The 25,489-nt window shown below is 41.3% G+C and overlaps 16 protein-coding genes across 16 annotated transcripts; 10 read left to right on the top strand and 6 right to left on the bottom strand. All coding sequences in view use genetic code 12, as the record gives it.

Moving 5' to 3' along the window:
• Positions 1 to 156: 156 nt before the first annotated feature.
• DAP1 (Dap1p) lies at positions 157 to 696 on the top strand (the record flags this gene model as incomplete). The annotated part of the gene is made up of 1 exon (XM_002616420.1): positions 157 to 696. The coding sequence occupies one exon, from the start codon at positions 157 to 159 to the stop codon at positions 694 to 696; it is 540 nt and encodes a 179-aa protein (XP_002616466.1).
• A 340-nt stretch (positions 697 to 1,036) lies between these two features.
• On the top strand, positions 1,037 to 2,899 carry MEX67 (Mex67p; the record flags this gene model as incomplete). Its single annotated transcript, XM_002616421.1, has 1 exon — positions 1,037 to 2,899. The coding sequence occupies one exon, from the start codon at positions 1,037 to 1,039 to the stop codon at positions 2,897 to 2,899; it is 1,863 nt and encodes a 620-aa protein (XP_002616467.1).
• A 106-nt stretch (positions 2,900 to 3,005) lies between these two features.
• SPT14 (phosphatidylinositol N-acetylglucosaminyltransferase) lies at positions 3,006 to 4,445 on the top strand (the record flags this gene model as incomplete). The annotated part of the gene is made up of 1 exon (XM_002616422.1): positions 3,006 to 4,445. One exon carries the CDS (start codon positions 3,006 to 3,008, stop codon positions 4,443 to 4,445), a length of 1,440 nt encoding a protein of 479 aa, XP_002616468.1.
• A 5-nt stretch (positions 4,446 to 4,450) lies between these two features.
• On the bottom strand, positions 4,451 to 7,129 carry NIP100 (Nip100p; the record flags this gene model as incomplete). The annotated part of the gene is made up of 1 exon (XM_002616423.2): positions 4,451 to 7,129. The coding sequence occupies one exon, from the start codon at positions 7,127 to 7,129 to the stop codon at positions 4,451 to 4,453; it is 2,679 nt and encodes an 892-aa protein (XP_002616469.2).
• A 242-nt stretch (positions 7,130 to 7,371) lies between these two features.
• CDC31 (centrin) lies at positions 7,372 to 7,974 on the top strand (the record flags this gene model as incomplete). The annotated part of the gene is made up of 3 exons (XM_066102246.1): positions 7,372 to 7,636; positions 7,690 to 7,881; positions 7,937 to 7,974. 3 exons carry the CDS (start codon positions 7,372 to 7,374, stop codon positions 7,972 to 7,974), a joined length of 495 nt encoding a protein of 164 aa, XP_065958393.1.
• Positions 7,975 to 8,220: 246 nt separating this feature from the next.
• On the top strand, positions 8,221 to 9,171 carry MRPL40 (mitochondrial 54S ribosomal protein YmL40; the record flags this gene model as incomplete). The annotated part of the gene is made up of 1 exon (XM_002616424.1): positions 8,221 to 9,171. The coding sequence occupies one exon, from the start codon at positions 8,221 to 8,223 to the stop codon at positions 9,169 to 9,171; it is 951 nt and encodes a 316-aa protein (XP_002616470.1).
• Positions 9,172 to 9,273: 102 nt separating this feature from the next.
• On the bottom strand, positions 9,274 to 10,557 carry RPT4 (proteasome regulatory particle base subunit; the record flags this gene model as incomplete). The annotated part of the gene is made up of 1 exon (XM_002616425.2): positions 9,274 to 10,557. The coding sequence occupies one exon, from the start codon at positions 10,555 to 10,557 to the stop codon at positions 9,274 to 9,276; it is 1,284 nt and encodes a 427-aa protein (XP_002616471.1).
• Positions 10,558 to 10,794: 237 nt separating this feature from the next.
• Positions 10,795 to 12,189, top strand: GCD1 (translation initiation factor eIF2B subunit gamma; the record flags this gene model as incomplete). The annotated part of the gene is made up of 1 exon (XM_002616426.1): positions 10,795 to 12,189. One exon carries the CDS (start codon positions 10,795 to 10,797, stop codon positions 12,187 to 12,189), a length of 1,395 nt encoding a protein of 464 aa, XP_002616472.1.
• Positions 12,190 to 12,307: 118 nt separating this feature from the next.
• Positions 12,308 to 13,165, bottom strand: FOB63_002524 (uncharacterized protein; the record flags this gene model as incomplete). The annotated part of the gene is made up of 1 exon (XM_002616427.1): positions 12,308 to 13,165. One exon carries the CDS (start codon positions 13,163 to 13,165, stop codon positions 12,308 to 12,310), a length of 858 nt encoding a protein of 285 aa, XP_002616473.1.
• Positions 13,166 to 13,360: 195 nt separating this feature from the next.
• SEC22 (SNAP receptor) lies at positions 13,361 to 14,098 on the top strand (the record flags this gene model as incomplete). The annotated part of the gene is made up of 2 exons (XM_066102245.1): positions 13,361 to 13,394; positions 13,488 to 14,098. 2 exons carry the CDS (start codon positions 13,361 to 13,363, stop codon positions 14,096 to 14,098), a joined length of 645 nt encoding a protein of 214 aa, XP_065958392.1.
• A 206-nt stretch (positions 14,099 to 14,304) lies between these two features.
• FOB63_002522 (uncharacterized protein) lies at positions 14,305 to 16,257 on the top strand (the record flags this gene model as incomplete). The annotated part of the gene is made up of 1 exon (XM_002616428.1): positions 14,305 to 16,257. The coding sequence occupies one exon, from the start codon at positions 14,305 to 14,307 to the stop codon at positions 16,255 to 16,257; it is 1,953 nt and encodes a 650-aa protein (XP_002616474.1).
• Positions 16,258 to 16,296: 39 nt separating this feature from the next.
• On the bottom strand, positions 16,297 to 17,037 carry FOB63_002521 (uncharacterized protein; the record flags this gene model as incomplete). The annotated part of the gene is made up of 1 exon (XM_002616429.1): positions 16,297 to 17,037. One exon carries the CDS (start codon positions 17,035 to 17,037, stop codon positions 16,297 to 16,299), a length of 741 nt encoding a protein of 246 aa, XP_002616475.1.
• A 139-nt stretch (positions 17,038 to 17,176) lies between these two features.
• FOB63_002520 (uncharacterized protein) lies at positions 17,177 to 18,268 on the bottom strand (the record flags this gene model as incomplete). Its single annotated transcript, XM_002616430.1, has 1 exon — positions 17,177 to 18,268. One exon carries the CDS (start codon positions 18,266 to 18,268, stop codon positions 17,177 to 17,179), a length of 1,092 nt encoding a protein of 363 aa, XP_002616476.1.
• A 175-nt stretch (positions 18,269 to 18,443) lies between these two features.
• FOB63_002519 (uncharacterized protein) lies at positions 18,444 to 19,739 on the top strand (the record flags this gene model as incomplete). Its single annotated transcript, XM_002616431.1, has 1 exon — positions 18,444 to 19,739. The coding sequence occupies one exon, from the start codon at positions 18,444 to 18,446 to the stop codon at positions 19,737 to 19,739; it is 1,296 nt and encodes a 431-aa protein (XP_002616477.1).
• Positions 19,740 to 20,347: 608 nt separating this feature from the next.
• On the top strand, positions 20,348 to 22,414 carry TPO4 (Tpo4p; the record flags this gene model as incomplete). Its single annotated transcript, XM_002616432.1, has 1 exon — positions 20,348 to 22,414. The coding sequence occupies one exon, from the start codon at positions 20,348 to 20,350 to the stop codon at positions 22,412 to 22,414; it is 2,067 nt and encodes a 688-aa protein (XP_002616478.1).
• Positions 22,415 to 22,510: 96 nt separating this feature from the next.
• FOB63_002517 (glutamine amidotransferase subunit) lies at positions 22,511 to 25,399 on the bottom strand (the record flags this gene model as incomplete). The annotated part of the gene is made up of 1 exon (XM_002616433.1): positions 22,511 to 25,399. One exon carries the CDS (start codon positions 25,397 to 25,399, stop codon positions 22,511 to 22,513), a length of 2,889 nt encoding a protein of 962 aa, XP_002616479.1.
• Positions 25,400 to 25,489: the final 90 nt, after the last annotated feature.

The following is a 25,489-nucleotide window of genomic DNA, read 5'->3' as shown; positions in this document are numbered from 1 at the left end:
CCTAATTTAGTACTATAGAAGTAAGAAAGTATAGCTACGAAATATAACTGAACGGATCAATTAAGTATAGCTGTTGAAAGGCATCTGATGTTGTGTGAAATTCGTACGAATATTATCATGTGATATCCCCACATCTTAGTAACGAAGTGCGCTTGAATGGGTACAATTATACGACAGTTATTATCACCACTCTTCTTCACTTACATACGAAGAGAAAGCGAAAGATTAATATACGGACCAGAAAGTATGATCACCACAATAATTGCCCTTTTCATCATTGCTTATTTCGTGAGATCGATTCTCAGCGATATGAGGACCAACCCATTATCATCAACCCAAAACGAGCCGCCTGTGCAGACAAAATTTACACCAAAAACATTGTGCAAGTTTAATGGCTCCACTGACCCCAAGGTGTTTATTGGCATTCAAGGAACGGTATACGACGTTAGTACGGGAAAGGCCTTCTATGGACCTGGTGGTCCATATGAGAACTTTGCTGGCAGAGACGCATCAAGAGGCTTGGCTCTCAACTCCTTTGACCCTTCTGTGTTGACTCCTATTGATAAGCCAATAGACACCTTGGAGGACTTGACACAAGAGGAGAAAGAGTCGCTAGAAAACTGGAAGAACCATTTCGAGAACAAGTATAAAGTTGTGGGCACCTTGCACAACCCAGAAGACTTGGAGAAAGCTTAAAAAGCAGCTAAACAAAGTATGCAAGAATAGTAAATGTACCATCGCTACGCTAATGGCTTCCTCAAACGTTGATTAGCACTCGCCTTTTTTCAACTAGAGGGTCGGCGGAAGCCATGGTTGTTTCTGAAACAAGAAAAAAAAAAAAAAAGATAAAAAAAAGGCACCCGAAACAAAGGCATTGCTCCACCACATTACTATATGCTGTATACTTCGATGTATAATCGATAGTTCTGTATGAGTTGATGTAGCACTCTCCACAGTAGGTACTGGTGTAATGAGAAGATTCATCGAAAAAAATGCACGCGCAGGCTAGAGCTTTGACTGGCACACAAATATCTACATGATGAGTTATCGAGGCAGAGGAAGAGGTGGATTTGGCCACAATAATAACTTCAATAGAAATGATACACAGGGCGCTGGGAACAATAATGTGGAAATGGAGATATATGGGTGGAATGGGTCTACACCTGGAGATTGTGTCGCTTTCATAGCAAGAAAGTGCAAAATTACATTGACAAATTACTCAGTCAACACAGCCAATGGTGCATTACGTGGGTTTGTGAGGTCTGAGAATGAAGCAAAGGATTTACTTCAATGGTCTGGAGTCCGTTTTGCCGGAAGTCCCTTGAAGATCTCAAAGGTTCCAGCTCCCAATGCTGGTTTCAATCAACCAGGAGGTTCGGCAATTCCAACTAATTCCAATACTTCAAGTCAAAATACCATAGAAACATTGACAATGTTTCTCAAATCAAGATACGATGCACAGAACAAGCTCTTGAACCTCAGCGCTGTTCAACAAGATCTGACATTATCTGCCAAAGGATTTTTTGGCACAATATCCACATCCTCTAAGTTCTTTCCTGCTTTGATGAAGATTGCAAAAGATTTGAAATTGGAAGTCACTAGTGCAGACCTCTCCAATAACAATCTCAATGACTCGAGCACAATATCTACATTGGCCCATTCTTTTCCCATGTTGCGGAATTTGTCCTTGCAGAACAACAAGTTCACTAAAATCAAGGCGTTTGAATCGTGGAAAAAGAAATTCAATTACTTGAGAGAGTTAATTCTTACGGGCAATCCTTTACTAAATACCACAAACCCGAACGATGTGATTCACATCAAGCAAGAAGTGTTAAAAATCTTTCCCAGGTTGGTCGTGTTCAATGGGGAGGTTATTAGAAATGAACAGTTGCTTAATCAGAACTTGACGTTCCCATTTGGTGATCCGAATGCGATGTTTTTCCAAGATAATGAAGTTCAGAATATCTCTACCAACTTCATCACAAACTACTTTAACTTGTGGGATATGAACAGAGCAGATCTTATGGTTTTGTATCAGAATGAATCACAATTTTCTTTACAAGTGGATGCGACTCTGCCCCATACTTTGGATTCTAAAGGCCCACCAGATTTTGGATACTATCTTCCGCTGTCAAGAAATTTGACGCGAATCTCTTCAGCAAAAGTACGCATGGGAAGGGTTGCGCAAGGTCAGGAGCAGATATTCAAGCTTTTCTCACAGATTCCCAAGACGAAGCACGATATATTAGGCAAGCCAGACAATTACAGTGTCGAGTGCTATAGATTGCAGGCTCTTGGGGCTATTTGCATCACAATTCATGGGAAATTTGAGGAAACTGCTGCTCCAGATAACTTGGATAACCTCAACCAGAGTTCGAGTGGCGGTCGCAGCAGAAATTCATTCCAAAAAAAGCATAAGATTGCTTTGGGAAGCAAAAGCTTCGATCGCACTTTCATTGTGATCCCAGGACCCAATGCATCAATGATTGTGGCTAGCGATCTACTTTGCATTAGGGTTGAAGCTGATTCAGACGCTTTTAAGCCCCCAGCAAATGTTCTCCCGGCAGTGAATACTTCGCAAGCTCCTTCCGTCTCTCCCACGCCAGTTCAGGGTGGCATCAACCCGACAGGAACGTTAGCGGGGCCACAGACACAACCCATCCTTAACAATGCTACACCGCCCCCTAATGGACCGAACGTGGCTGCTTTACCCGCGGAACTAAACGCTAATTTGAATCAAATGCAACAGGAATTTCTTGTGAAAATTCTCGTGGAGACAAAGCTTAGCATGCAATATGCTCTTATGCTTTGTCAACAAAGCAATTGGGACTATCAGCAATGTATTGTGAATTTCAAGAATTCGGCATCTTCACTTCCCCCAGATGCTTTTGCACAGTGAAGCAAGTTACAAAGTGATACATACCGGTATAGTAATGCCAAAGCACATTGTAAATAAGTATATATACATATAGATACAATTTAGTACGTCATTCATCGTTATGTAGATGTTTCGTTGTGTCTCATTTTCACTTGCATGCGCCGTGCAGTCTTCTCATACTTCAATACTGACAACTTCTCTTGTTTTAAACCTGATCGATACTTACGAAAATGAACACAAAATGCTGAAAACTTATAACATTGCCATGGTGACAGATTTTTTCTACCCCCAACCGGGTGGTGTAGAGTTTCATGTGTACCATCTTTCACAAAAGCTAATAAACTTGGGCCATTCTGTCATTATCATTACACATGATTATGGTAATCGCTCGGGCATCCGCATGTTAACGAACGGCATTAGAGTATACTACGCCCCACTTCTTCAAATATATCGCAGCTCAACAGTCCCATCAGCATTCTTGGCTTTCCCTGTTCTTCGAAGCATATTCATTCGTGAGAAAATTGACATTGTTCATGGACATGGTTCCCTTTCTAGTTTGGGTGCAGAGGCTATTTTTCATGGCAGAACCATGGGCTTGAAAGCGGTCTTTACAGATCATTCTCTTTTTGGTTTTGCAAGTCTTAGCTCAATCTTGGGTAACAAGCTTCTCAAGTTCACGTTGAGTGATATCAGTCATGTTATCTGTGTCTCTCACACCTGTAAGGAGAACACTGTGCTTCGCGCATCATTAGACCCGTTGAATGTCTCCGTTATACCAAATGCTGTCGTGTCAAAAGATTTTGCTCCAGATCCAAACAAGCCTAAAAACAAGTCTCGCATCACAATAGTAGTTATATCTCGACTATTTCCCAATAAAGGTGCCGACCTTTTAACAGCGATTGTGCCAATCATTTGTTCCAAGCGGCCGAATGTGGATTTCCTTATCGCTGGAGATGGCCCTAAGTTCTTAGACTTGGAGCAAATGAGAGAGAAGTATTCTTTGCAAGAACGAGTTTCGTTGAGTGGTGCGGTTCGACACGAAGAAGTCAGAGATGTTATGGTTAAAGGTGATATTTATTTGCATCCATCTCTTACTGAGGCATTCGGAACGGTCATAGTTGAAGCTGCATCTTGTGGACTTTTCGTCGTGACTACCAAAGTGGGGGGAATACCAGAAGTTCTTCCTCAGCATATGACAAGGTTCGCAGAACCAGAAGAGGATTCTTTGGTAGAAGCGACCTTGAGTGCAATTGATCTAATAAGCTCTGGAAAGATAGACACTTCCCAGTTCCATGAGGAAGTGGCTAGTATGTACAGCTGGGAGAATATCGCCAAGAGAACGGAAAATGTTTACAGATCACTTGACAGTCGTCAAATTAATCAACCCTTGGTGAAGAGATTACGAAAATACTATTGCTGTGGCCCGGTTGCTGGAAAACTATACATACTCTGTGTGATCCTTGATATTTACATTTATATGCTTTTGGAGTTCTTCTATCCAGCGAAAAACATCGATCTTGCCTGCAAATGGCCCAAGAAGCCCAAAAATCATGGTATCGGAATATAGGTCACTTAATACATCTTAAAATATCCATGAAGTGGGCTTTTCTTACCTCTAAGAGTATTCACATATTGCAATGTTTGTTCTCTTCGTTGGCGTGCCTCGTCAATGAAAAGTCTAGCTTCCCGTTTCTCACGGCCGTTAGTCTGGTTTGAAGGAAGAAGGGGTTTCAGCAACCATTGTTCATACTTCCAAGACATTTCATTACTTTCCACCCCACGGTTAATCATTTCCTTCAACAACATTATTTCCTCAACCAAAGCCATTTCATTCGAAAACTGTCTTTTCTCTTTGAGATTTTCGAAATATGGAATTTGCTTATAGGAAGTAGAGTTGGATTGTAGTAAATTTTGGATTTCATTATCAATCAACTCGTTCTCCTGTTTCAAACTCTCATAACGTTTTTGAAGGTCCTCAAAATCTTCCTTAGCTTGCGAGAGCTGTTCTTGCAATACACGTGTTTGAGCAGTATTGTTATCCATCATAGACGCCATATTCTTCTCTAAAAGATCTATGTTAATATTCAATTCCTCGATTATTGCGCTTTTAGATTTGTCAGTCTCTGTCGATGAGTGTTCTTTTTGAATCCCAGCCTCTTGTGACATAAAAGCATCAGAAACTTGCGAAAGAATATTGTTTAGAGGCGTGCTATGGTCTTTAGGAACACTTTGCATGATACATGAAATCTCTTCATAAGTGATAATCTGAGTCTTTAAATCAAATTTTGGGATATGTTCATGCATCAATTTCACAAGCCGTTCATTTTGTTTATCATCGCTGAACAATGCCGTCGTCTCTTCATGAAGCATCAAATACAAATCTATCATTTGTTCGTTAATGTTCGTAAGTTGTGAAATGGAAACTTCTTGTTCGATTTTGAAACGACCTTCGAGTACTGACTGAACAAGTGATCGGGCTTGCGTAGCCACTTTCAGAGAAACCTCTCCTAAACGTTTAAGCTGAGTAGCGAATGTGGCAAACTCATTTCCAAAAATATCTGCGTTGAATAATCCCGTAGAAACAGTTGAAGCACTTTCTGCTTCTAATGCAAGATCAAGGCACAAAAATGCACCTCCGAAGGATGTGGTTCTCATTCGATCAAATAGCAACGGGTTTTTGTGAACAAAACTTTTGACGAATGAAAGGTCCAAGCACTCGATATCGTCATTCTTAACTCTGTTGAAAATTTCCTCGACTTTCGAGGTAAACGAAGTAACAATTGATTCTAAAGTATCCCATAGAGTGAATTCATCTTTGCTATCCCATTCGACAACTATTTTTAGCCCAGAAACAAGATACCGCAACTTGACCAATGAAAGGTTAAGTCGGATATCCTGAGACAAGTTAGAAGGATCTCGCAAAACATCTTCTATCGCATTGCATTGAGACTTACACTTCAACAAAGTAACGAGCATTTTAACCCTTTGGGAGAGGAAGCTTGGAACTAATTTATGAATGAGATCTTTTACAAGTTCTAGTTCGTCCAAAGTAACTCTTTGACCAATTCCATCTCGCTTTAGTATAGCCTTGAGTTTTTTCACTTCTAAACGAAGTTCCTCCTCCTTCGAAAAATCTCCAGCAGTCCCCAACATTTCGGAATTAGTTACCGCGTTATTAATTTTTTCTTTCAATTCTTCATTCTTTTGAGATAAACTTGAAACTTTGCCTTTCCAACTTCGGATTTCAATAAGAAGATCATCAACCTGCTTACGGAGATCTTGTTCCATTTTCAGTTGGTATTCTTCTAAAGACCTATCAAGTTCATTGAGCTCAGTCAATTCTTTAATAGTATTATTGAGCTCACTCACTTTTGTTTGTAATAATTCATTTTCTTGGGTGAGATGTTCAATGATGTGAGCCAGGTCAGCAACAGATTCTAACTGCTCTTGTAACACTTGAATAGTAGCCTCTGCTTTTTCTAACTTCTGAGATACTTCGGAGTAAGCTTTACTAATCAGCTCAAAATTTTCCAAACTCTTATTAAGGTTAGCTATCTCGCTCCTCAAACTAACTTCTCTATCGCTTGATAGTTTCTCTAAGGAATGTAATGCAACCTCCAATTTTTTGTTGTGTTGAATTAAAGATTCAAGATCTTCCTTAGAGAGATCGCCAGTCTTTGAAAATTGGGTTTTGACAATGTTCTCTAATTCCCTATTTAGCTCGGACTCTTCCTGCAAAATAGCATAATCTGCAAAAATATCGTTGTACTTCGCTTCTAGAACTGCTAGCTTTCCTGTCAATTCAGAATTTTTCTCGTGGAGATAGTTTTGATCCACCAAAGCACCTTCTAACTTCATCTCGAGCTCTTCTACCTCACTAGTTTTAGAGTTGAGAGCAATCTGAAGATCATCTATATGTTTTAGATTGTCTTGAATCTGCTGTCGGGCCACTTTAAGCTTATCTTGAAGACGAATCACAATCTTTTCAGTATCCAGATATTCTGATTTTTGTAAAGGTGAATTCGTACTCTCACTAATCACAAGATTTGGACGAACAAATATTCCGTATTCACCGTCTTTGGCACAATCAAAGTACTTGATGCCTTGAAGAGACCCGTTGTTTTTACCGACAGGGCGATCTAGCTCAATTCCGACCCATTGACCTGGTGCAAATTTCGTTGGCCCGATAAATCGAATGAACCCAGACTCATTCTTCACAAGAACGCGATCTCCAACGTTGATCAGTGCCATGATATTCCGTGTAATGAGATCAAAATTCTGATTAGTTTAAGCCATCTAGAGAATATGATCCTTCGATAGATCCATAAACTCTGCTAAAGGTTGTGAAAACAAAAAATAAGGTGTCAGGATTGAATTTCGTGGATAAGTTGGCGATGGAGAATTGTAAGTACACAAGCGCATATGCACGACAGTGCGGAATCATAAACAAGACGGTTCCAACTATTTTATCTTCAAGATCACAGAAAACCTAGATGTCTGTCGTTAATGGCAATAATAACCAGAAAAAAGGGGCAAGCAACCTAAAAGTTGAACTTCTCAATGAACAGAAGCAAGAAATAAGGGAGGCATTCTCCTTGTTTGACATGAACAATGATGGCATGTTGGATTACCATGAATTGAAAGTGGCTCTTCGAGCATTGGGATTTGACCTACCAAAGCGGGAGGTGTTGGAAATCATTCATAATTACGATACGGATGACAGGAATTTGATCTCGTACGAAAACTTCTTTCACGCAGGTATGTTGTTATCGAAGGACCTAAGACAAGCACGGTTATACTAACTACTCTAGTGGGCGAGCGTATCATCAACAGAGACCCAATTGAAGAGATAAAACGGGCTTTCAGGCTTTTTGATGACGATGGAACAGGCAAAATCAGTTTTAGGAACTTGAAGCGCGTTGCACGAGAGTTGGGAGAAAACCTATCCGATGAAGAACTCCGGGCCATGATTGACGAGTTCGACCTAGATGAAGATGGAGAGAGTACGTATAAGTGACTAAATTCGGAAACAACCGTTTTTCAATACTAACTTTACAGTCAACGAACAAGAGTTCATTAACATTTGCACCGAATAAGCAACCTTCTTTTTTCTTGAGACAGAAAAGCCCTTGATGATGAATAATAATAAATAATAATAAAGAACCTCCTCGTTACGGCAGAGAATACCATAGTTGGTTGTATAAATATTATAAATATAGTAGTTTGATATGGGACATAGGGGGATCACGTGCATGACCTTGAGCTTCTGGGAGTAGTGCGCGATCCACAGCGTATTTTTTCACAGTACTTTGACCAAGTAACTAAGCAAAAGCTGATCGCCAATGTCGTGGAACACAGCCAAGAAACGCTTCCAAAAAGATTTGGACAAGTACCCGAAGGCGCTTCGCGAAGTTCTTTTGAACAGAACGAACAGATTTAACCTTCCTACGTTTGATGCGACTGATTATGTTCCGAAGCACGAAAGGAAAACTAAGTTGGAGGATGTTGGCATCGCCAGCGGTGACATGGTTTATGTCAGCGAAGGTGAACACAAGGGGAAAGTTTCTTCTGTTCTTCAGTACACAGAAGAATCAGATTCGCTTATTTTGACGGATATCTTATCGAAGAAGATCATTCCAAAAGCCTGGTGGATCAAAAACCAGACCAGTCACATTATGGACTATCCTGTGCCTATCCCTCGCAAAAACATTAAGTTGGCAGCCAAGGATAGAGATGAAGATGGAAAGATATCGTTCATTGTTGCTGATGAAGTGGTGATGAAGGATAAGTACTACGATGACAGATATAAAAGATGGTTACCCAGAAGATTTGTGAAACATCACGAAAGCATCGAAATTCCTTGGCCAAAACCTCCAACTGAACCAGAGGATGACTATTTATCCACAGGTGCAGATGCCGTTTTCGTAAAATCATATGAACCACAATCGATTGCCAAATCTCCTCTTCCACAGGGTGTGCTAGCGGAACTCAGAAACCCTTACTCCTCGCATAAGAGAAAGACGCTCACAGAAGTTCAAGCTCGTAAGCTTACTGCTCCAAAGATGCCGTTATCTACCGAACAGAAGATATACTTGGCCAAGAAAGCTCAACAACCAGAAAAGAAGCTCGAGCCATTATCAGAGGAAGTTAAAGACTTTATCGGTGAAAGAATTGCTGAGCATCTTTCAAAGATTGAAAACCCTGCCCTCTTGGCTCATTTGGAAGCTTTATCAAAATCCACAATTCCCGACTTTGAGAAAACTATGGAGAAAATTAAGGAGAACCAATCATGAAATGAACGTGTTACGTTCGCAAACTTGTACATAAGGTGATAAAAACTTTCTTCTTCTTTTGCTAAGTTTCGGCACTAAATGTATTGATGATGTTAATACATATTACAACTTCTCGTAATCCAATTTACCTTCCAACTTCTTGACATCAGCAACCTTTCTGACAGCTTTCATCAAGTCATTCTGAATGATGTAATCTCTTTCATCTCTAATTGCAAAGAATCCAGCTTCTGTGACAACGTTTCTGATATCCGCACCATTAAAGCCATCACTCATCTTCACTGCAGCCTCAAAATCAAATTCACCTTGCTTTGCAACTTTAGCTGTGTGAATCTTGAAAACTTCTAAACGGCCTGCCTCGTTGGGTAATCCAATTTCAATCTTTCTGTCCAATCTTCCTGCTCTCAACAATGCGGGATCAAGAGTATCTGGCCTATTTGTAGCCATGATTACCTTCGTTTGGCCCAAGGTGTCAAAACCATCCATCTGATTCAACAACTCCATCAAGGTTCTTTGGATCTCACGATCGGCAGAAGTACCTTCACTGAACCTTCTTCCACCAATGGCATCAATCTCGTCCATGAAAATAATGCAAGGTTCGTGCTCCTTGGCATAGGAGAACATTTCCCTGATCAACCTTGCCGATTCTCCGATGTACTTGTCGACAATAGCCGAAGCGGGAGAGAAGATAAAGTTTGCTCCAATAGTAGCTGCCACTGCTTTCGCCAATAAGGTCTTACCTGTACCGGGAGGACCATACAACAAAACACCCTTTGGAGGTTTTATACCCACACGGGTGAACAACTCAGGGTTCTTCAAAGGCAACTCGATCACCTCACGCAACTCTCTAATCTGTTCAGTTAAACCACCAATTCCGTTGAAAGATATTTCGCCTGGTTCAAACGTCGTCATATTGTACACCAATGGATCCACTTCTCTTGGTAATATACGCATAATGGTCAAAGTTGTCATGTCTAACGAGACACGGACACCATTCTGTAAGCTCTCTTTGTTGATGGTGTTACGACAGCCCACAATATAACGTGGCCCACTTGACACTTTGACGATGTATGTTTCCTCTGTTAATTGCTTCAACACCTCGCCTACAATCTGGCCAACAGACTGTAAAGCTTTGATATCATTTTCTGTCTTGTCGTAGGTCTTCTCCAAATCTCGCATGCTCAATCTCATTTCTTTAAGACGAGCATCCCATTTTCGATGCTCAATCAATTTCTCTTTGAACTTTGCCAACGCTTTAGCTCTCTCGCGGTCTTCTGGCGATTCTTCTTGTTGGTTTTGTTGGGGCTGCTCATCGTTTCCCGCGACGTTTTCATTTGTGTTCTCCTCTCCTTGCAAAGCTGACAAAAGTGGATCGTTCTCTTCACTCATGGCTATAATGAAGTTTCTCGTGCTATATGTGAAATTGCCACACTATCAAGAGCTTCAGAATCTCGTGCGTCGATTAGTGTGTGTGCGTGTACTTCACAAAAATGTGCCACCCACGGATTTTGTGCGCGCAATGGGTAGATGGACAGAGGTACGGATGTACAATTGTCTCTCATCTAGCACTCAAGAGACTGGAAAAACCCATCTTTCATAGGGCACTGCCAACATAACCAGATTGCAATGGAATTTCACGCGGTCATCCTATGCGGGCCTGGAAAACAGCTCACTCCCTTCTCGAAAATGCGCTCTACTGGCATTCTGAAGGCACTTTTACCTGTTGCCAATGTGCCTATGGTTGAATATGTGCTTGATTGGTGTGAGCGTGCCTTTTTCCCAAAAGTGACCTTGGTTTGTGATGATGCTTCTGCTGAAGACATTGAGGCCAGCTTGAAGCGCTACAAGGCGACGAAATCAAGCAGTGAAACCAGTGGTGACCATACTTTCCTGTTCACCGAGTCAATCCTGGTAGTCCAAGTTGACTCTTCTGCCAGCGGGCAAGTTTTGCAACATTTGTACAAAACGAACGCTATTAGTCCGTATGAACATTTTGTATTATTGCCGTGTGATTTCATCACAAATTTGCCCCCTCAGGTCTTGATTGAAGCATATAGATCAAGTCAGGATACAGATGTGGGCATGTTGGTATACTACAAAAATCGGTTGGAGATCGAGGATAAGAAAAACAAAATTTTCCCCAAGAACTATACGATCTATACGGAATTACCAACTGGCCTGTCGCAATTATTGGATTATTATTCTGTGGCAGACATTGAATTCCACAAGGCCTTAAAAATAAGGACTCAAATGGTCTGGTCGTACCCGAACGCCACTGTCAGCACGCAATCCTTGAATAGCTCTATTTTCTTCGGTAATGCCAAGAAGATTTTCGAAATTTTTGACGCCTATCCCGACAAGTTTATCGATACCTACTTCGCTACTCGGCCTCTCATCAAAGTTGTGAGAGATTTGGCAAGAAAGCCGTGGCAAAAACCCAACCACAAGTCCACTATTGGTTTCATGATGGTTCCAGAACAAGCTATTTTCTTTAGATGTAACAACTTACCTGTTCTCATGGAGGGTAACAGACATTATTTGAAATTGCAAGCAAGAGAAGGTGCAGTGAAACAAACTGCTGCTAAGGAGAAAACTGCAGCAAACGTTGGTGCCGACTCTATTATTGGTGAAAATACACTGTTGGGCGAAAAGACCACGGTCAAGCGTACGGTGATTGGTTCCAATTGCATAATCGGTAAAAGAGTGAAGTTGACAGGATCGATTATCCTAGACAATGTTGTTATTGAAGATGATGTTCAATTGGAAAACACGGTTGTGGGTCACCATGCGATCATCCGCAGCAAGTCTAAGTTGATCAACTGTAATGTGGAGTCAACGCATGATGTGATGAATGGTACTCAATCCAAGGGAGATACTTTGTTGTGCTTGACTTTAGAAGGTTTAGTTGTGTCTGACAGCTCCAGCGAGGACGCTAGTTCATCTGAGGGTGATTCAGATAGTGACTACGAAGAGTTTGACGAGGGAGATTACGACAACTCTGACGGCTTATTTGGCTACTAATAATGCGCTGCTACTTAGACACCTGAAATGCATAATTTTAATGAAGAAATACGTGATATTCATGAATTCACTTAAAAGAGAGATGATGCTAGAATGTAATTTGTGTACGACGGAAGTTTCAATCGTTATCACTGCCAGGAGCCCTTTTCTGCCTCTTCGGCACTTCATGTAATGAATGCGCTAATCTTTTTTTCTTTATGTCTGCATCTGTTATTCCATCATCACTATCACAATCTGAAGATCCACTCGCATCTTGTAGTGAAATGGGCATCTTACGGTCCTTTATGTCACACCATTTCTTCAGTCTCTTGAAAGAAACCGAGAGAGGTGGGAAGCTGGGACGGAAAACTACATGAGACATAAGTTCCTGGGGCAAAGAAAACTCATAGTCCGTGTGAAGCTGGCTCAGTGAAAGATCATTTGCTGTACCATTATTCAGGAACTTCTTCTCCGTCGTGTTTTTCTTCAGGTTCTCAGAGGAAGCTTCATCAAAGTCTCGTAGCCTGTGAGAAGAATCTTTATTTGTTCTCACAGGAAATGCTTCATCCGTTAATCTCTCATGGGTATTATGACTAACAGATGCTCGCCCCGGAGAGCCTGCTCCGTGATTTTGATTGGTGTTATAAGAGTTGGTCAACTCGGCTCTTCTTGTAAGTACCCAACTTTCGATGTCTTCATCATTAGTGATAACGCGTAGCATGTCATCTAAGCAATCCAAATACCCTTTGTGCATCAGTAAAACATTTGAATTGCTGCCAGTGCGATATAATGATGCCACAGCTTTCGCTGCATTTGAAAACTCAGTCTTTGCGCTCCTATGCTCGCATTCAGCTTGTGAAGTCGCATTATAAAGTGAAGCAACCGCTTTGGCAGTGTTCTTGAACTCGTTTGTTAAATCTCTGTTCAAATCCACAAGAGACACTTGCTCAAGCGATTTCACTGGAGGAAGATTATTGGATAGATTTGACAAGTCCATGTAAGGCCAGGAAATTTCAAATTAATCGTCTTTTGTTGCAAAGTATTATGGTTAATGATAAAAATAAAAAAATTCGTGTGCTAATCTTTCTTGAGAGATGATACGCAAAAGTGACAGTTTCGTCACGTGCGCATATCTTGTTTCCATACTGACAAGTCATGGAAACAGAGCGCAGCGTAACCTTAGACGGACATCATGGTAAAGTCAACCCTTATTTATAGGTATGATGGTATGTTTCTTCTGTATTAAATGTGTTTTGGCCTTGCTTTAAAGCTGCGTTACAACTCAATAGTTTGATGATATTCTTTACTAACATTGCTAGCTCTACCACTTTGCGGTTCAGTCGATGATGCAGCAGACCAAGGTTTGAACGAACAGAAGAAGAAATGCAAAATAATCATAAGCAGAATCACACCAAATTCTGCCTCTCAGGCTACAATCGAATCAGGTAACTACAACATTCATTACCTAATTCTGAACAATATCATATACCTTACGATTTGCGAGAAATCGTACCCAAGAAAATTGGCCTTTCTGTTTTTGACAGAAGTGAGTCATGAATTTGAGCATTCACATGGCAGAGAAGCCTTGAGTTCTACAGCTAGACCATACGGATTTAGTTCATTCGACAATTTTTTGAGCAAGACCAAAAAGATTTACCAGGACCAGCGGGCTCAGTCTAATCTTGATAAGTTGAATAACGACTTAGCGGATGTTAAAAAGGTGATGACAAAGAACATTGAAGACTTGTTGTACAGAGGTGATTCGTTAGACAAGATGAGCGACTTATCTTCAAGCTTGAAGAATGATTCCATAAAGTACAGAAAGAAGGCACAAAGAATAAACTTTGAGGCATTGATCAAGCAGTATATTCCAGTAGTTGGAGCTGGTTTGTTCGTGGTGTTTGTGATCTGGTTCATGTTTCTTCGCTAGAAATAATACACTTTGTCTCTTCCTTTGTATAAATTTATTACATGTTTCCAAGAACACGAGGGTAATATTGTATTACTCGTTGTCTCAAGCAGTAAAGATAGACCAATTTAGTTCGTACTCAATTTATTTCGTAATTTGTGATGGTTCCATAGTTCTATTGCGGACAGATAAACTCGCGCTATTGACTTTTAGTCTTGTTCACTGAAATGGATCCGTACGAAGGAGGAGCCCCAACTTCCAACAATTCACATCGACCCAGGGCACTCACTTCAAAACTATCCTTCTCCTTCCTACAACAGAAAGTAACGGCTTCGGACAGCTCCTCAAATCTAGTAACGAATCCTACAACCGCGGTTACCTTGGCAAATGCGAATCAAGCGGATATTGCTTTTCCTAACGAAGCAGATGATACTAGCCTGTTGCATCCATCATACCTGAACAGATACTCATTAGCAAGCGGTACCAGCCCGTATCTATCTGCAGTGGGTTCATCTGATGAGGAGTTCGAGGGGGAAAACATTGAAAACAGTGAGCTTACTAGTCTTTTCCAGAACCTTATGGCAAAGGATTCAAGAAGAGGGGATGAGAACGGGATTTCAACTCCAAGTATGCATAATGTTTTTACTGACGATGAAGTACCTCTTGATGAATCGTTCTTAATGAAACGAGTGGCTTTAGAAAAGCTGGATAATTTGGATACATTCAAGGGAAAACTCAAACACTTTTTCATTCTATCCACAGCAGGCAAACCAATCTATTCCATGAATGGATCAGACGGCTTAATTATGGGATATATGGGTCTCATTACCACTATTGTAAGCACTTTTCATGAGAGCTTGAAATCCGAGTTCCATCACATATCCCAAGACAAGTTTAGATTAGTGGTTATGGATCGGAATCCATTATTGTTGGTCGCTGCTACCAATGTCTCATCGGAACTCGTACCTTGCTCGGGTGATAATAGTGAGACTTCGATAATCGAAGAACAGCTCAGAACTATATACAACTACATCCTCGCTGTTCTTTCAAAGCCGGTTATTTGTAAGAACTTTGACAGGAGAATGAATTATGATCTTCGAAATATCTTGTCTCATCAGGATTTCAACATGTTAGATTCTTTGTGCATGAAACTAACATATGGGTTCACTCTATCTACCACTGGAGAATACGAAATGGATAACTCCTTCTACATAGGAGCTATGCTTAACAATGCCATTACATGTGCCAAAATTCGGAAGTCAACTAGAGCGAAGCTTGATGCAATATTGATATCATGCAAAAGACTAAAAGCAAAACAACACAGCTCGAATGGATCATTGATTATTCTGGACAAACTTTTGGGATCTGATAAAGAAAGATTTATTGCATCAGATTTGCTATTTGGTTTTCTCACTATAGAGGAAAAAGTTTTGAGCTATTTAAGACCGAAAGCCCACCACTTAGGAAACGAAGATATTAGAACTTTGCTTTCTACAGTTTCATCCTCATTGCAGGTTCCAGAACATGACGATGCACCCGAGCTTTGGATTCCTCTTTGTATGCCCAACTTCAATGACTCGGGCTTCCTCTATCTCTTTGTGAAGCAATTGTTCCTTCCGACCCTTGCTTCACCTATCATTATAATTCTACTAAGTGGAAACAAAAGCAGCTTTTACGACATGAAAGAGGTAGCAAACTACATTACTTACAGGATTAAGAGATCTTCAGCGTTCTGCAGAAAATTGAGTGATGAGCTTGTGCACATGTCCACATCCACTCCCGTCCTAAGAGAGTTGGGCATTTCAATCATCAGGCATTTCATTTACAAGCGCAAGAGCTACAATCAATTTTACATGGACAACCTACAATTCGATGGAAATATGAGCCATGTTCTTAGAGCGCTGTCTCATGTAAATCATTTGTACTCCAATTTAGCACGCTCGAAAACGTCGATTGCAATAGAAGGGATTCTGAGTGCAAAAAAGCTCACATATACCCGTTGGCAACTTGAAGGTGGCTGGTTGACGGGTTTTTTGTTACAAGATGAAAAATCAGAGTTTTATTGTATTTGCGGCGGTTCGGGCCAAGCGCAAATGATTATCGAGGAAAGTTTACGTATCATAAGATGGTGCGAGCGTTACAATAAGAGATTATTTGTCGGTGACGGAGTAACTTTTTAGAATATATACAACTTTTGGCCCGTCTTTTGTTGTGTAGACTTACTTCATCATAGCAGCTTCTGCTGTTTTGAAAACTTCTCCAAGCTTTTCTGTAAAACTTTTGTGCAATTTTTCATACTCGGTCCATACTTTAGTCTCAGCATCAGTCAACTTCTTTTTCTTCGCCACTTTGCTCTTCACATCCGCCCTAATTGCCGCTAAAGTACTAGCGTGCTTTCCTGATCCACCTGGACCATTCCGATACTTCTCATATATTGTCTTCAAATGTTTAACATTCTCCTTTTTGGATTCTGTAGTCACGGGAGGCAAAGGAACCTTCAACATTTGTTTGTTAGAAGGATCTGCAATCGGATTCATATTTAAATCTGACGCCAATACAGCATTCACCACATGCTTTGTGTTGGCAGGATCGAACACCGTGATGATGAAATTACGGCCTTTGAGTGCAGTTTGGGCTACAGAGGTGAATACCGCTTCACCGTCTGCAGTTTCAACCTGCAAGTGGTCAAAAATCTGTGGATTTGTTTTACCTAGTTTTGCTTCGTTTGCATGCTTGGCAAACTTATCAATTACCAGTTGGAGTCTCTTTGTTACTTCGTCCATGTCAATTTGAGGTGCATCTGTAACTTCTTCTTCGACATCTTTAGCAGAGCCTTTTTTCCCCTTTTTTTTTAAAGACACAAATGAGGCATGAAAGCTTCTAGTAGGAATAGCGGCTATCGGGAATACCCTTTTTGGCACAGCTCTTATAGTGGATCTGAAAATTAAAGAGCGAAACATAGCGTCTTTACATCAACTGGGTTCGCACCTAATAGTTGGTTGGATCGATACAGGATTTTCTAAGAAACTTAGATTTAAGAGCAGCGAATCATGGACTCATTACGTCGTATATATATGTATGTTACTATCTATGTATGAATCATGTTTGTTCCGACTTTTTGATTTCCTTTTCGAAATTTTCCAAGACCGCGAGGCATGAATTCGCTTCTTTACCTGCCTCCCCACCTTCTTTCACTATATTCAATAAGTTCTTCTTTAATGGGCCCAAAAAAATGTCTTTCAAGATTTTACGTCTAGTAGTCTGGTCTTCCGTAGAGATGTTATCGATCTCATGAAGCGAGTAGGCCCCATCCTCTCCAGCGATCTCGTCATCATCATTTCTTCTGGACGGAAGTTCGTCAATGAAGAACTTAAAAGCCGTGAAAGCTTGAGGATTATTAGGAAGCATATGTCTTGCTGTATGTGGATGAATGGTATTACAAGCATCCCAATTTATGCTTGAGACATCCTCTTGAGAATTTTCAAAGAGAGCAGCCCTCAAGAATTTCTGTAATACATTCAAATGGCCAACGCGGGCTTTTTTGCTTGCACCTCCAAGAGTGGCTGATGTGTTCACGGCATACGAGATTGCCTTTTTGTCATTTGAGATATTCCACGACATGAGAGTAAAATAGCTCTTGAGAGTCTTGACGAAGTGTCCTTTAACCAATGGGATTGAGGCATGGTCTATAAGTACATTCAAGACGGCAGTGGATGTTCCTCTGATGTCACTTTGGATATGTGACATGGCCGAATGAACAAACAATATTATTGAGCGCATGTGTAGTTCTAGAAGCCCAGGTTGTTTTTGTGCACATGCTGCTAGAAGGGAGACGAAAGCTAGCCGCACATTATTAGACTGATCGGTGATCAACGAAACAGTCAAAGAAAGAATTTGTTTGTATAACGAAGGATTAGAAGGCAAATGGTTTTCGATGTAGTTTAACACCTCCTTTCTTGTTGTAGCGGCATGGTGCTTCGTAAGCAGGAGATGGTGGGTAAGATCAACTTCCTCTTTCACTTGTGTCAGACCATTGGTACTTTTGACAAGAGACTGGTTCGGAAGCGAAATAGATTTTGCAGTGAAAGAGGTATCTGTATAATTAGAAGGTTTAGCTGCTGTCTTTCCGACCTTAAGCTTCGGTTTAAGGAAGTCTTTCTTCTTTTCTTGCTTCTTTCTTTTTGATCCCATGGCGATGAGCTTGTGATGCGAGACTGAAAATTATGGTGAGTGCGCGCAGCTCCACATTTGGCCCTACAGTTCCAGGAACACGAGACTAAACTACGCACCACTCAAATCATCCATCACTAACAAACCACCGTTCATGGTCTTACATTTCATTTTCAGTGAATTACTTGAATAAATTATGAGCTTTCAAGAGTTGGGATTTGGAATAAATCTGCTATCGCTTCATGATCTGTTGAACGTCTCGCAAGACATGCACGATGATCCAATGGAGATTGATGAAATACACTTCAATCTTGATGATCAGGAAGTTGTGGACCCGTCTAATAACTCGTCATCTTCAGAATCCTTAGACATTTCGGAAGACATTGAGAATGACGATAGTCAAGCTCATCTGCTACTAAATGCTTTGAGTCCCACCAATCTAGGCGCCCAATACGCTTTGAAGAAACAAAAGCTTCTCATGCCTCCACCCCCATCCGCCTCATCGCCTTCTTCATCACCTTCCAAAGATCTGGATTTGCACGACTACGAGTTTGATACGAGCTCGATGCATCCGTACCGACAATTGCCCTTTGCTAGCAAAGATCCCGACCGTAGCTCTTTCAATCCAAATGTCAATCTGTCCTTCTTCCTGGATGTTTCTGACACCCCGAATACAAGGAATGACGCACACTCGTCATTCTACTATAACACTATGATGAATCGCTCGTACAATTATCGCAAGCAAATGTTTCCAGAGCAGTACCAGGGCGCAAACACCAGCATATCCGTCCATGAACCGGATTCCCGCTCCAGTGCAGTACAAGTTCATCACCATCACTATTACAGCCTGGGTTATGAAGATTCTGGAAGCACTCTTCCTGGTTCAGCGAACTTTCTTAAGCAGTATCGCTCGCAAATTATGCCACATGGCGACACCTTCGATGAAAAGGTAACCCAGGTCCAAAGGCAAGCATATCAAGGGATGCTTCCTCTTCCGTGGGATTCTAAATCTTCTCCTGCTGAGCGGGTACCGTACGTTTTGTCCTCATATTTACAACTTGCCTTAAACATGGTGCTCTCGTGTTATCTCTTGCATATTATCGTCAGTATAGTGCAAACCATTCGTCAAGATGTTGCCCATCGGCTTGAGTCCCAGGCAAATAATTTGCTTGTTGAGATCGCCCTGTGTGAACGCTCCTACCATGAAAATAACTGTTCACCTGATACAATTGTGCCCGCCCTCGAGAAGATGTGTGCCTACTGGGAGAAGTGCATGAACCAAGATCCATTCAAGGGAGGTAACACCTCGCTGGTAAGTGCCCAAATCATTGGAATGATATTGAATTCATTGGTCGAGCCCTTAAGTTTCAAAGTTTTCTTGGTTGCTGCGGGAGCTATTACAGTTGTTTTCTCCTGCAACTTTGCATTCGGATATATTCGTGCAAAAACTTACTATGGATGGGCCTCGGCCCAAACTGCCGGACTGACCTAATTTAAGTAACTTTAAGCGCGGGATTTCAGCCGTCCGCGCGGCTTACTATCGGGAAACTTTTTTCTCTGTTTGCAAGAACTGTATATGGCCCGGGCTCAAGAATTTCACAGCGCAATATTATTCAAACTTTGACATAACTCTCACCTAATACAGAATGATGCAATAAGGCTAATTGTTGGTACAGGTTTATGCCAATCTTGGCTTGCAAACTTGTGTATGTCATCTATTCCGTAAGGGGCGACCACATGTAATTCAATGGTGTGGTTGCGCATCGGCTATTTCTGCCCTTGTTCGGGATATAACCCAAAGTCCGGCAATAATCTTGACCTGTCAAACTAGGTTGAAAAGTTTAGCTCGGAGCTGGATGGGTTAAATTGAGCTCTTAATTACAGCCTTATATCAATTTAATTTTTCTTTCGTCCAAATTGTTTGTGTGTAAGTGTCAATAATGAAATTTGTTACCCTCGGCTCATTCTGCCGTACTGTATATAGAAACCGATTACATCTATCTATTTTGTTTACCAGAGTCTTTTTTTCCAGTACCTTTTCTCACTTTATTTAATCCTTTAATTCTCTTATTTATCTCAGCTTCGACTCTCAATTACAAAATGGGTGTGCTAGGTACATCGAAAGTTGAAGAGGAGGCATTACGGGCTGCTGCAGAAGCTCTGGCGTCAAGAGCATCTGTTGACCAGTCGGCATCATCTCAATACGAAACAGCGTCTGAGTTCGCCTCGGCATCTGAATTCGACCCTGATGAGGATTTAATAGATAACAGAGACAACCAAAATGAAACTTATTCGGAATCTGTTTCAGAGAACAATTCCACCATTCAAGAAGCCACACAACCTTATGCCCCATCATCCCTGAAAGATTTAGATGATGATGAGATTGATTATGTCATGCCAATTCAACACCCGCAAGAAATTGATGTTTCGAATATGGATGAAAATGAATTGAATAGGATTGTAACTACTCAAACAGGAGGTTCATTGGGACTTTCTTTGCAACCAAGTCGGACTCACGGAGAATTCATCGACCCAAAGGATTTGGATTGGGACGGTCCGGATGACAAAGAAAACCCTTTCAACTGGTCCAAGTCCAAGAAATGGTTTATCACCTTCGTTACTGCGAACGTCTGCTTATGTGTTTCTTTGGGTTCTTCGTTGTTCGTCGAAGGTGTGCCAGAGCTTGAAATAAAGATGGGCATTTCACAGACGCTCGGTCTTTCTGGATTGACATTCTATTTGATTGGCTTGGCTCTCGGTCCAGTTATTGCAGCTCCTCTTTCGGAGATGGTGGGCCGGAGATATATCTACATTCTCACATTTCCAGCATCTATGCTCTTCACCATGGGTGTTGGTTTGTCTAAAAATATCAGAACCATTCTTGTATTAAGATTCTTTGCTGGTTTTATTGCATCGCCGCCAATGTCTCTTGCTGGAGGAACCATTTCTGATATTTGGGGTAACTCGCCCATCGACATGTCTATTGCAATGGCTTTGTTCTGTGTCGCACCATTCTTGGGTCCTGTCATTGGACCGATCGTTGGAGGTTTCGCCGCTGAACATAAAGGATGGAAATGGACTATGTGGGTATCTTTGATGTTCTCAGGTGCTATTTTGCCATTCCTTCTTCTCGTTCCAGAAACATACAAATTGGCAATTTTGAGAAAGAGAGCCAAGAGCAGAGGTGTGAAGTTGGTTCAATATAAATTCATTGACATTGTCAAGCTTGCCCTTCAAGTCTACATCATCAGACCTGTTGAAATGTTATTCGTGGAGCCTATCGTCGGTTTAACATCCCTCTACATTGCTTTCGTTTTTGCGGTTTTGTTCGGTTTCTTTGAGGCTTTCCCTATTATTTTTAGAGGCCTTTACAGAATGGATTTCGGTGTCTCAGGTTTGCCTTTCCTTGCTGTTGGAATTGGTTTGATTTTTGGAGTGGTGCTCTATGTTGCTCTCGACCTTTTCTATTATTACCCAAAGAACCCTGATGGAACTAGAGGCAAACGTGATGAGAATGGCAATTTTGTTTGGGACGCCCCTGAAAGAAAATTAACCATTGCCATGGCTGGATCTGTCTTTTTGCCTATTGCCTTATTTTGGTTAGCTTGGACGGCCAAGAAATCTATTCATTGGATTGCACCAACACTTGCAGGTCTCCCATTTGGTTTCGGATTAATTTGGGTCTTTTTCGGTATTGTTCTTTACTACTCGATGTCTTTCCCACCTGCCTATGTTGCTTCTGCCTTGGCTGCTAACAACTTGTTGCGTTATCTCTTGGCATCTGTTTTCCCATTGTTTATGGTGCAAATGTATGAAAGATTGCACATAGATTGGGCTACTACATTATTGGCTTTCATCTCTTTAGCCATGGTTCCAATTCCTTTTGCATTCAAGAAGTACGGTCCAAAGCTTAGAGCGCATTCTAAGTACGGATATGTTGCATTTTTCAAGAAAATCGCCGCTCAAAAGGCTGCTGCTGCTGCTGCTGCTGCAACTCCTGTTACCCCTTCTGCTAATGATAGTGGTGAGGAAACTGCTGCTGGCGCTGCCAGCCCAGAAAAAGGTGATAATGTGGAGAGCAACAGCTCTATCTTAGCAAAGGGCGAAAAGACTAACGATCATCAGCACTCTGCCTTGAGCAGAGAGGAAGTCGGCGAAAAGGTATAAGACTTCCAAAATTGGAATACAGATAGATTTGAGGTGCATTCTATACATTATAGAGTCTTTGGTGTTAGTGTGTTGAAGGTGATATGATTTTTCAATCTATGCAAGGCCAAGTTCTTGAAATGTGTCAAACAAGATGTTCTTAAGCTTGTACAAATTAATAATTCTTAGTTTCTCATTTTGTAGATGAGCATTATCACTGGCCTGGCCACATGGAATTTGAGCTGCCGGAGCATCGAATGATTTTTCTAAAAAACGAATGGATGGGATAGATCCTCCTTCACGAATGAAAAGAGGATCAGGAACAGTTGGACCCCAATTCAGCTTCATCTTTTTGTAAAGGATTTGGTAGACCAAATTCGTAGGGTCGCCCAACCAAGGCTCCGCTTCGTGAAAAATATTAACTTTCATGCGGTTTTCGGACTTCAATTCTGCAAACACTCTTTCTAAATGAGAGACAAGCAGTGCCTTTATCTTGGCCAATTCTTGATTGGGAACCACACGGATAGACACAGAAGCTTGGGCTGATTGTGAAATAACAGTGTTGTTTTTAGGACCTGACACATCGACCCTATGTATAGTCAACGAAGGGTTTCTCCACTTCGCCAAAAGAGAGTCTAAGTTACTTTCATCAACATCCGTTGTGCTTGCTGCTTTCTTAATGCCCTCATAAAGACTCAATTCGGTTTCATCTAATGGTAGAACGTCGTCATAGAACCCCAGTATGTTGATTCTATTAGTAGAGCGGCACATTAACAGACCCAAGATTTGAACTAAGTCCATTGTAGGCTCCTTTGATACACCGCCATCAACACCAGAATGTCTGTCAGGCTTGTCTGACTCCACAACAATGGAAGCATTAAGGACTCCCCGAAGGCCGTAATTAAGACACGGAACATCATCACCAATCCAGTAAGAGTTGGATAACATAATCCAGTCAATCTCACCTATCAATTTTTTTTGCAGAAGAACAATATCTTGGAAACCGATCGAGCCACACTCCTCCTCGCCCTCGATAATGAAGACCACATCTACTGATAATAACTCTTTGCTATGTAGCTCAGCAACTGCATATATAGCAGCTAAAATGGGGCCCTTGTTATCTGAAACACCACGAGCGTACAAAACACCGTCAGTAGCGGTAAGCGAAAATGGGTCTGTGTTCCACGCTTCCTTATCTGTCGCTTCAACCACGTCATAGTGACCATACCACAAAACTCTAACTGGTTTCCTATGTAGTGAATCCTTGTGGTTCCTCGTGAATTTAGCATACACGAGAGGATTACAGTCTGGAACAGGCAAGAGTCTTGTGTCAGTCGCACCCAAACTCATCAAGAGTCGACTAATGTAGCGCGCACATTCTCTTGAGTCCTCCAAATAAAGGCTGGGATATTTCGAAATAGTTTTGAATGAGATCAAGTTCTTGAGTGATTCTAGCATGTGTTCGTTGGTCCAGTTCTCCTCTATATCGCCAAACATAATATCTCGTTTTTTCTCGGCTTGACAATCTCCAGAATTTGTAATATTCCAAAGACATAACGAACCCGCACCACCAGAAACAAGGAAAGTGGCGCCGCGAGAATGAAACGTTTGAACTGCAAACACAGAATTATGTTCGACACTCACAAGCTCGCGAGGGAAAAGTTGATTGAAATCCACGTTACTGGATATAGGCTGTCCTTTCTCTTTCGGAATTTCACCAATGTTGTTTCTCAACTTGAATCTGCATAATCCTCCAGTGTTTGTGGCTTTGTAAATGTATCCATCATTGATGCATAGTGAAAGAATCTCGTCACCGTTATCATTTCCCGATACGAAATGAAAAGATCTTGTGAGTTGAAACGTAGTCAAATCCCACGAATTTATACTAGAATTTGATAACCCAACGTATATAGACGAATTGCTCACATGCATCGAAAGAATTGATTCATCATTCTCAAGCCGTGAAATGACTTCAATAGATAATGAGTCATCATCGAGAACCTTGACTCCCCATACGTTTATTACACCGTCTCCTCCACAAGTGACCAAGGTTGTTGAATAAAACTTTGCATATAGCTCACAAAACTCGGTAGCGTTTGTTCTATCTAACAAACTCATGCAGTAAACGTATCCATTATGGGCGAATTTAATGACATTTTTATGGCTGATTTCAACCAATACCGGGCGGACTTGATCTAAGTCTTTATCGCGAAGAAGTTGATGTTCCGATTGAGCTCTGTTGATAGACCCTCCTGGTCCTTTGGAGTCGAAGAACTTATCAAACCTTAGATGTGGTAAGCGATCCAAAGGATATCCCTGTTCTGCTTGGGTCGTATTTAATTGCGTTGAAACAAGGTCTAGTTTGCACCATAAAATGGATGCATTCTGTGCACCAATGAAAAGAACTGAAAGCTGTTCTGACCACGTTATAGAAAATATATCACCGATATCAACCAAGGAGTAAATTATATGGGTACAGCGAATTTCATGTGTCACTGCTTGGGAAGTGTTAAAAGGAGTCAAGTCCCATATCTTCACCAATGAATCAGACCCCGCACTAAATAGATAGTTTTCATCAGTGCTGAGAGTTAAACAAAGTACAGAAGCTGCAAACAGATTATGGCCACAGCTAATAACATGTTTGATACTGTATGTGTTGATATCAACTATCAATATCTTGGAATCCTGGGTGCCGCACAATACAAGATTCTTTGAAGGTGCAGCCACAACACTGAGAATCGAGTGCGTGTGTGACCATCTATGAACCAATGGGAGAAGCTCTTCTTGCGGCAAATTGTTAAGTTTAAGAGACAGGGCTTTGGATGCCAATTCATTGTCCAAGTCGTCCTTCCAAATAGTATCCTCTTTTAACTCGGTTGTAACTGGCAGGCCCAGAAGTGCAGGGGAATTTGCAACGGAGCTAGTCGTACTATTAATTGGTAGAGGTCTTCTTGTCGGAATCAGTATGTACTCGCCCTCATGAATAATTCTTGGTGGAAAGGACATGATAATTCTTCTTTCAAGCTTTCTTGCAACTACATAGACAAGGTGATGTCATGTGACTCACCATTCGCGTGTGAGCGTGACTTCGTGTGA

The sequence above is a fragment of the Clavispora lusitaniae genome, assembly GCF_014636115.1.
Source record: "Clavispora lusitaniae strain FDAARGOS_655 chromosome Unknown tig00000078_pilon, whole genome shotgun sequence".
In the NCBI taxonomy this organism is placed as follows: domain Eukaryota; kingdom Fungi; phylum Ascomycota; class Pichiomycetes; order Serinales; family Metschnikowiaceae; genus Clavispora; species Clavispora lusitaniae.
The sequence above is the reverse complement of the archived record's forward strand: the minus strand, read 5'-3'. Positions and strand labels throughout refer to the sequence as shown.